General features: G+C 42.7%; 1 protein-coding gene across 1 annotated transcript; it reads right to left on the reverse strand.

Moving 5' to 3' along the window:
• Positions 1 to 4134: 4134 nt before the first annotated feature.
• LOC307083692 (transmembrane protein 233) lies at positions 4135 to 9154 on the reverse strand (the record flags this gene model as incomplete). The annotated part of the gene is made up of 4 exons (XM_079747644.1): positions 4135 to 4143; positions 4306 to 4360; positions 8312 to 8499; positions 8978 to 9154. 4 exons carry the CDS (start codon positions 9152 to 9154, stop codon positions 4135 to 4137), a joined length of 429 nt encoding a protein of 142 aa, XP_079603770.1.
• Between the last annotated feature and the right edge of the window lie 1640 nt (positions 9155 to 10794).

The raw sequence follows: 10794 nt of genomic DNA on the forward strand, positions 1-10794 counted from the left end.
GAGTGGTCCATTATAGCCCGGGCTAGAATGAGACGCCAGCACCAGGGTCGGCTTGAAGAGGATGCACAGCTTCGCCGTCGGGCCTCTTCAGTACTTATGTAACACCCTCAGCCCACCCGCTACGCTCCACAGACCCCCTGTGTATGAGTGGCTGTGACACACACGTAGACACACACACAGGCACGCGTCATGCTGCCCCAAGTCACTGCTCCTACCCATGGAAGAAGGATTATACTGGGCCTTTTTTCTTTTCTTGCAGAAGTATGAAATAAGAGGTTAAATATAGAACACTCCAACTGCCAGGATTTGCATACTGAGCATTTTGTCCTCTCGGTTTTCTTTCTCCGGCAGATCCATGTCCACCTCTCTGAAGCTTGTGTGCATTGAGTAGTAAGTAGCAGGCAGCATTTTGTCTGTCTTTATGTTGTCATTATGCAGGAAATGAGTACTAGGGATCAAAAGCTACAGGATAGAAGCTCATCTGACATCATGGGTTCTCTCCTGTTGTCTACAGCCGACTGGGTCAGACAAGGACATAGTCTAACCCTAAGCCTAAACAGAATTATTGCCGGTCCAGGCTCCACAGAGTCATCCTAGTAGCCCCCGTCCCTTCCTGGCTCTGTCCTTCCTTCCTCCACCATGTAGGCCGCCTTAAGGCCAACACACCTGTGGATGTGAAGCCGGCATCGCGCTCCAGTCAGGAGGTCAGTAGGTATTTGTGCTCGTGCCCTGGCTGGGCTTCTCTGTCCAGGCTAGGCAGAGCCAGCACGGGCAGCCTCTCTGGGTTGGATGGCACTTTGCAGGCTTGGTAGAGGACAAGGAAGAGGAGCAGCAGCAGGAGGCCCACAAATGCGTTGCAGGCTATAGCCACCTGGGCAGCCACGGAGAGCCCCGCCGGGGCGGTGTCAGCTGACTCCATGCCGGGGGTACAGTTGTGAGCATCCAGCTTGGAGTGCGCTTGACTGCAACAACAACAATAACAATGACAAGGGAGTTAATTCGGTTCTGTGTGTTCCATTAAATATTTATTGCAATGATGGGACAGGAGAACAAAACAAGGCACAATCTCGGTATATGGTCCTTTTATATTGCAGGTATTTTGTGTGAAAGTGTTTCTTAAGTGTAATGTTAATCTAGATTAGATGGGGACTCAGTTGAATGGTATGTGAAAAGTGTATAAATATATATACACACTTTCACATAACGTCTCATTAGATATTGCCTTTTTCGTGAGTCATAAATGTAGCTGTATTATTTAGCATAATGCCTTCATTAAAAAAGTTTGGCTTTGCCTTCTAAGAGCACAGCCAGTTCCCTGTGAGCACCTCAATCCCTCTTCTATCTTAATGAATCAGCTATAAACTAATTATTTCCATCCTCTTCTGCTTTCTATGCCTCTCCGGCTCCCATTATCTCTCTCACACCCTTTCTTTTGCTCCCTGTACTTTGTGCTGTTGTTTCTCTACTCTTGGCCGTCAAGGTTGCTCCATCCAGAAAAAGACGAGTTCAATCTCTGGCTGCTCTACGGAGGGGGGCCCGTGGGGGCCAATGACCCTGTAACACCCCAACCCCCTGTGCCCCCCCCCCCCCTTATTGAGTAATTATTATTTCAGCATACATACATAATTACTTTGGACTAACGGTACGGTCCACTGACTTGTATTGCCACAGTCTGACCAAATTGAAAAACCAAAGTAAGCTGACATATTTAACAGTCTGATTCGGTTGGGTGGATAATGCTGATTCAAGTTCGACAACAAATCAATTTGTCACTTCACTGAGTGTTGCTGGAAGGGGAGGGGGGACTGGGATGAGTAGGAAACATGCTGTCGCCATGGCTGTTTTTTTGGTTTGGCTTCGATTCTGGTGATCGTTAATCCTTTTCAACCTTGTAGTTCTGCTGCTTTGTTGCTCACACATATCCCATCTGCATTAGATGGGATTGAGCTGAGGTTACACCTCTCACCACATCCTAGCCTACCACTTGTTATGAAGTTTGTTTTTTTTCTTTGCAGGGCAGAAAGGTTCAATTACTGAGTGAATGGGTGGTGAGCTTGAGGAAACAGAAATCCTAGAAGAGAAATGCATCCCTAAAAGAGGAAATAGAGGCCATCACCGCAGACACATGTGACATCATAACATGCATGACAGCTGGGAGACCAACCCACATCACACAGCCTTAGGAATACAAAATCTGATTTTATTCCTCTAGTCTTTGCATATGGATATTTGTATGCCTTTGCATGCATTTGTGAATATATTGGTTTGTCTGCAACACAACCATATCTATATTTGTTTGTCGACATATTGAGCTGACGATTTGCTCAACCAAAGCAGCACGTACTTCAGCAAAGCATGATTGTCACATTAGTAATTCTGTGAGCCGATACAAGCTGTTTTAGCTTCCACCAGGGAATAGTTATGTTGTTCACATCCTGTTCTGATTGCATGTGAATAGAATAACTGCAATCAATGTTTATATCAAACCTGACCATGAAACGTTTTGTTTTTTTAAATCATTTTTCAGCCTGATCTAAGATTTGGACTTAGTAATTTGAGCAAATGTGAACATATCATTATCAAGGGAGTAGATGAAGGGGAGGAACTCATTAAAAAATGCTGTCTCCTTGCAGGTTTTTGAGTTGAGCTATTGGTAACCTGGGAGGGGATTGAAAGATTATCCACTCGGCAGAAAAAACCTGGAAGTATGAAACGTCTGTGAGAGATCCACTTGGTAAAAGATTAAGCCATCTAGGTGTAGTGTGTATTGAATCCAGGAATGTGAAGGCCTGGAATCCTGATGTGTTTGTGGATGTATTTGTGGATTCTGAAATTACAAAAAGACTGCAGAAGATTACATTTGATGTAAATACTGAAAAAATGCATAAATAATTGCCTACAATGATGCATGGTATTAAACGTGTTTTTCCTCTTAATTCCTGCCAGGAGCAATAAGGTCATAACAGAACCACCGGCCCCAGCCGTAGCCCCCAAGTGTAAATGAATGGTCCACAAACACCGCTGCCCTTGCAGCTTGCTGGATAACACAATTTAATCTATTGCTTTGCAACACAAGTAATAAGCAGCACAAACATAGGGCCGTGCGAGGATGCAAGCGTGCACATTCAAACACATACACTGACATCACATTCGAAGGAATCTCATTTCAATTGGGCAGTGCTGTTTTCATGGACGTATTCATATCAGGGAGCAGGCTATACTGCAGACTTATCTGTGATGACAAAAGGTAAAACCTAATAAGGTGCACATAAAAAATAATAAGGTCAGCGAATATTTGATGTGACTGAAATAAAGCTCAACCTTTCGGATAGAGCGACCGATAAAAAAAATGATTGGTCTATGCCTCAGAGGGAACAAATGAGGAACAATATTCACGGATATTTATTACGAGGCGTCTCCCCCTCCGAGGATCAAGATCTCAAACTCATAACAGCGTCTCTCTGATGACTCGGGCTGCACAACACCGAGGAACGGCTCGAAGAGTGGATGCCAAACTCCTAGCTTTGCTCTGCAACAGCAACACGTCAACGCATACATTGTGGAAACAGACGGCGTATAAAAAGAATAGTTTAAACTTAATACAACCACCGATACTTTTACACTGAAGCTTTTTCCCGTGCGAGCGTAGGACTATATACACAAATACCAAAATAAAAGTTCCCCACTTACCTCACAGACTCTGCCCACAGTCGCGGCTCAAGTACCAAAGAACAAAATCCAACCCTTCGACTTACATCTACAATAACACTGGATATTCAATTCATTTCCTAAACAGTGGTTGTTTTATAGCTTACTTTCCCCCCTCTGGCTCAAAGCTCTCTCGCTCTCTCTCTCTCTCTCTCTCTCTCTCTCTCTCTCTCTCTCTCTCTCTCTCTCTCTCTCTCCTCTCTCTCTCTCTCTCTCTCTCTCTCTCTCTTTCTCCCCTCCTCTCCACTCACCTTACAGCAGAAACACAACAAACACACACACACAAACACTCACTCACACTCACACACGCACACACGGGGTTTAGGATGAAGACGAGATGTTACTGCGCGCCGTTCATGAGGGAGTTCCACTATAGCGGGGCGACGACGAGCAGAGGGGCGGTGCTTGAGGATGTCACCGGTGATATCAAGCGAACTGAAGAGGAAAGGGAACAACAGCGTGAACGTAATTACACGGGAAGAACCGCTGCAGCCGATGAGTTGCTGAGCTTAGCTGGGCTGAACTGGGAGGGGGGGGGTGTTTCTACAGGGAACCAAACAAAACGACCTGTCAGACAAGACAATTGCCTACTACTACTTCCAGCTTGTGTCCCAGACAGTGTGTGAAGTGGAAGCAGTCAAACTCATTATTTCTGAGGTTCAACACGAGGGGGAGACGAGGAAGCAGGGAATAATGAAGGACTAATTGAGATTGCCCCCCCCCCCCCCCCCCCCCAACACACACACACACACACACACACACACACACACACACACACAAACACACAAACACACACACACACACACACACACACACACACACACTTTGTAGGCCTAGTTTTCCGGGACATCTGGAAATAGAAGTAAGAAGAAATGGTTGAAATGGGGCTCCCACAGCGTTAACTCAAGCGAATATTCAGTTGCAGTAGATATGCTCGGTCCGCTACTGACTAAGCCAGTAAGGTGTATTTGCTGCTGATGATGCATTGCTGCTACTCCATCACTCCCGTGGTGGTCCCACTGAGGGAGTAGTCATCCGTGCTTTAGGGGTGAGCAGAAAGTCCTATTTATTATTCCTTACTCCACAAACACTTTTTTGTGTAAATAGGCCACACAAAGCTTATATCCAAGATTATTTCTGAAGGGCCTGTAGGCCTTCTTGGTTAGGCCTATTGGGGGTATTTGAGCCTAGAAATCTCTTTGACGCATGCTAACATTAAATGTATCTTAAGTTATCCGTGGCTAAATCTTCCTCCTTCATGAACCCAGGAAAATCATATCACTACGTGAATGTCATGTTTTGTTTTCTCATTCAACGTGTAAAGGGAGTATGGACAATTTATGGTTACATGTTGCGCAATTTACTAAATTGTGTCCAAAGAGCTAATGATCAAACTTAAAGGTGTTTTTTTTGTTTAGCTTCATTGTAGGGCAACTCTACCGCAGTAATCGTTGTGAATAATGCTAGATGTCCTCACCGAGGCTAGTGACCATTGAGTTCGAGTCCAATCCATAATCCAGTTCTGCAGCTGCACCGCTCCAAACCCCACGGAGGTCCATGGGTGCGAAATCCAAAAATCTATTTTTAGTGTGAGCTCCATATCCGTTGATTTCCAATCCATGGAATGGATCTTTGATCGAATGAGAACAATCAATAAAGCCTCCGTGTTTAATACCAAAAAGGTATTAAACACGGAGCAGTGAAAGAATAGCACTTGCACCGTATTGTTGTTGCAATATTATAGGCCTGCTGAAGAAGAGATTCTCAGGCCAAGTCAATGACATGTTATTTGTAAAGAGACCACAGTATCTATATACTGTAGGCCTATGTGGTTTAACTGGTATCTCCTCAATTAATTAACATTTAAACCAAAAAAAAATTGATGGCTGATTGAGTTTTTCTTCCCAATCATCAGTACTAAAACATCGAGATTGTGAATATGTGTTTTCAATAATTTATGTCATACAGTGTGAATGACATAAATGATTGTAAATACACATATCCAAAAGCTCGATTATAGGATTGTTGTGTCCCGCGTGGCCTGGTGGTGGCACTATAGAGCATTTCTGCAGCCTGGTCACGGTGATACCTTCATTTAATAGCAAGATGTTTCATGTGTGCATGAAATTCAAATTAGCAGGGAATTTCACCAATCTACATGATGGATGGCTTTGCATGGACTAGTTTAGATGGCCATGAAATGAGAAATTAGGATGATTGATTCTTTATTTGGCAAAAATGTACTTCCAGTGGCTTACAGCGCCACTATCTGGATGAGATTTCAATATTTCAAACATTGATAAAGAAGGAAAAAGTTGGATGAGGAAGGGAATGAAGTCGATGATGATGAAGAACAGGCTGATGAAGGATAACGTCTCATAAATATGTTATAGAAAGAATGACATTGCCAAACTAACAACCACAGTTTCCTCCTACAAAGCATCCAGCAGCTGTATTAGTTTATCATTGCTAGTATTTATTTATTGCTTCATTTCAATAATGAGGTTTGAATTTATTGGAAGAAATTCTTGTTTACTTGCAATCGCACGTATCGTGTGTAAACCTGCCCCATCTATGTCCCTAGTGTTGATAAGACATGTCTTTCGTCTTGTTCGAGGGTCCGTCTGCTATTTTTAGATGGGGCTATACTATGACATATCAAACTACCACATCTCCCTACCTAGCAGATGGCTGCTCTCAAACTCAGTAGAATATCCATGCAATACCAGAGGCTGCAGTTTCAGGACTGCACTTGTAGGAATCAGCTTTTCTCCTGGGACTGCACACCTAGCACTCTGCGTTTCTAGGGCCCTGATGTTTGCCTTAATGACGTTGAGAAAGGCGAGTGCATTTTTCCTAGCATGCCGTTTATGGAAATGTCTACATTAGTCAAGGCGTATTTAGCAGGTTAGATGGTAAAGTTTTGGTATTAGGTTAAAGATGCTGTTGTTTTTCATCACGTCTTCATAAATTATACTTCAGTTACTCATCTCTATCCAAGGAAAAACAAACATGGGTCTCACAGGTAGACGGTGAGACATATTATGAGGTGTCACAATAAACTAGGGTCCTAGTTTTGCAGTCCTTGTAGTGCGGTGCTGGAACTGCACCTTCCAGTGTTGCAGCAACATATTACTCCTCAAAATGGGGAAGGTCCTTAGGGAGAACGCACTGCTGCACCTCTCGGGCTATAGCCCATAGCCGTGACAACTCCAACCTCGGCCCTGCATTGAACATCTCAACTATCTAAGTTCTTCAGCTGCATTAAGGACACTTTCTTCAGATGTAGGGATCTCTGTATCCCTTAACATTATGCACACACCAAAACATATGATTCCAATAGCTTTTCTGAACTCTGTCCAGAAAGGTTGTTGTTGTTGTTAGAAACTCATGCAACACTAAGATTTTATTATTTTGACACTGTAAAGAATTTCGATTCTATCCTTTGCTCAGTCTCTCTTTAAGTTGATTTAGATAAAAGCGCTCCTAAATGCTAATGTAATGTCAACTTTAAGAATGTTGCATATATCATTACATCTGGGTTAATATGGAATAGTTAAAACAAATCTAAAATATGGATTTGTTGCATAACCACTGATGGACTCTATGACACATGATTTCATCATCCCGCTGTTTGGAGGTCGATGAAGGAGTCGTAGACGTTGACCAGGTCATTTATTATGAATGTGTGTCACATTTACAGACACTCAGAATATATAAAAGTTAAAACAGGCCTTGCCACTGAATGGATGCATTTTCCATTATCCAGCTCACACAATAATTTAATCAGAAAATATAGAAAACTTTTATTATGCCGGAGCACCATGGTTAGTTAGAGACGAGATTGACACCATAAATGATTAGTACATTCCTCATCATTTTGCCTAGACTAGAAATGACACATGATTTATATTATATATTAGGATGAAAAATCCTTTTCTGGGAGCCTAGTTTTGGTTTATGTTGTTTGTTTATCAGATTTACGGTCTCAAGTGCTAATATTAGATTTAGTCCTCTATCCCCAAGACATGAACCGGGGGGAGGAGGAAGAGGCCTTGAGAAGGGAACATCTGAGGGATTCTTCATTCCAGGGACCACCATACTGGACAAGTCCAATATGGGTTGGGCGGGGAGACATAAAACAACAACGCAAACAGCAAAATTATGAACAATTCTTGTGTAAGAATTTGTTAATGAATTGTAAAAGAATGTGACAATTATTTGGCAAAATGGAAAAATGAACTGTGAAAGAATAAGAAAATGGATTGTGTATTCCTGATTAGTAATGAAATCAAATTCATCAAAACAGTGCCACAGAATTGTTCCTCGCGGCTTTGTGCGACGCTTCCTTTATTAACCAATTACTGTCCCGTTGGTTCTTTACGTGAGGTGTACAAGTTCTGTATCTGATACATGTCCCTCCTTCAGCAGAACTCCCCTGACACGCCACCAGTTCATCCGGAGGTTCTCTTTGTATGAAGAATTCATTTCCTCTCATCCACTCTTTAAAACCTTTTCCCCTAGTAGTCAAGCTGTAACAGATGGAAACCACATCTCAACCCATACCAAGTGAACACCAACAGAAATATAGTGAATGGCACACTGCATAACATTCAAATGTTTCTCAATGTCAAACCACTGGAGGCAATAGCTTACGTTGGTGAAATGAACCGCGCAGATGGCGGCGATGATGACAAGGCCGATGATGAGGGAGGCGATGGCCACAAAGAAAGCGTTCCTTCCCAGGCGCTGGGACCCGTCATAGTCTCCGTTATAGTAACTGTACCTGGACTGGTGCCCACAGCAAAGGGATACGCTGTTCAATATCCATCAGGTCTGACTGTCTGTCTGTATCCAACTAGCCAATCAATTGAGCCATAGCACAGGCATATGTTATTCGATACCTATGATATTTGTTGGACTACCAATAGATCTATAAATCTTGATTCATCTTTAATCGATCAAGCGATCTGTCCATCTAGTCACCACACTATTGACTGAGGAGACATGAGTCCTTATGTATGTCAAACACACAGCGTGCACAGTGTGGTGAGGACAGAGATTTAGTTCCTCCCTTCAGTAGTACACAACATTCCATGTCCTGAGAGACATCACAGGATATCAACAGTTGATATTATGGTGGCCATATTCTCAGAGAATGTAATCATTGTGACATTATTGACTATTATTCTACATGATTCAAATATTTCGATGACACGCCCTGCAAATGCAGGTCTAGGTCCGTGGCGATGGCGTTATTCGTGCTTACCATGATTGAGTAGACCAGGGCTAAGAGGTTGATTGGGTATGCTGGACAGAAGCAGGAGAAAATTGTCAAACAAAGGTAGCTTTTGAGCGGAGGCGGGGGCTGCTGTTCTCCCACTGAAACACCGTCTAAGAAGTTGATGGAGCGCTTCACATCCGAACCAAGGAGTCCTCCAGGCATCGTGGCTAACAATGGAAGCACAGTTCAAGATCGGAGTTAGGGGCTGAAAAAGAAGACTCCCAAAAGGAGAGCAGGAAAAGAACCGCAAGCCACCAGAAATCAGCAAAAATCCTCAACAAGGAGAGAAAGACGATTCCAAATGGGAAGGCCCCGTGTGTGAGTCCTGTGCGAGGGACCAAAGCGAGCAAGGCTTTGGGCTTGACTCTCCGTTGCATAGAGAGCCGTGCTGTTGTGGTGCTGGTGGCGCTCTCTCTTCCATAAGCAGTGTGTGAAGATAGTCTGCCACAGGCGGGTAAGGAACCAGAGTCTAGCGGTCAGGGAAAGGGAAGAGATCCCAGACCCCGCTGGACCCGGTCCAAGCTATTGCTCCCAGTAGAGGTGTGAAGTATCAGCCTCTCTGCCAGGTTTCTTCACTTGCGCCTTACCAAAACCTGAATATCCCCTCAAACGTTCCTGACTTGAATCATACAAGAACAAAACATTGCAGATAAAGTTAAGACATTCTTAATTATTCATATACCAGATATCTTTGGTCAAAGACTTTCAGGTGAGGCTGAGGACAATCAAAAGCATTAAATCAATGTTGACACATCTACAAAATATAAGTGCTGAAAGTGTTACAAGAAGCTTTTTTGGGTCGCTAGTAGTCAAGGGCATAAAATGAAATGTTCTACATAAAACACTTATGTGCTCTTTAAAGCACAGCTTTAAGTTCATAATTTTCAAAGACTAAAAACCTTTATTTTAAGTCTGTTATTTTTGGGCCTTTACTTTTGGAAAAGTCTAACCGTTTTATCTGTGTAGGGAAAAAAACTTAACTTTCACAAAATGACACAAACCAGACAATGCTTTAGAATAATTTATTAGGAATTTTAAAATCGAAATTTCCAAAGAGGAAAAAAAAACAACATTGTGATAAAGCTTGGTATAAAACAGCCCCAAATGATAGTTTAAGTCAACTGTTGTTCAAGGGCTCATAGCCAGAGTTTTCAGCTCTACTCAAAACATAGGCCATTTTCCTGACGTCAACACAAACAAGAACAGCTTCAAAATTACTGTACACGGGGAACAAGACTTGAAAACAGAAAAATATAGTTACTTTTTTTTGAAAATAAGTCTTAATGCCGCAGAATTGTCAACATCATCGCATATCACCAATAATAGTTTTATTATCATTTGTAAGGTAAAAAATAACTTATTGCTTTGTTGTAAGATAAAAAGTTACAGTGTTGGTGTCCAGCAGTAGTAGTTTCATGTCTTGTCCCAGATAGCCGTAAGAGAGGTACTTTGTCTGACCTTTGTCTAGAATTTTCTAATCAAATCTGCAGTGAACGATGAAATTGTGCTGAAGATATCTATCGTGAGATTCATCCCGTGGATCCCATAGGGGGAAATAATGAAAATAAATGTTATTGTTGTAGTTACAGCAGCTATTCCTTTGCTGCTAGACGCTGTGGTCTCGACAGAAGTCCTCTCTGCAGGACTGTCTGGGAAGGCCCTGTTCCATGTCTGGCTTCTCCTCCAGAATCCCTCTGGTCATTGTTACATTTAGTCACTGGGTGTGTACAAAACAATAAAACTTGTGGGGTTGCAGAGAGCATCGAAACCTGTGTGTTAAAACACGGTCTCTCCCCCACCGG

This window comes from Pollachius pollachius, assembly GCF_949987615.1.
Source record: "Pollachius pollachius genome assembly, chromosome: 12".
Classification (NCBI taxonomy): Eukaryota; Metazoa; Chordata; class Actinopteri; order Gadiformes; family Gadidae; genus Pollachius; species Pollachius pollachius.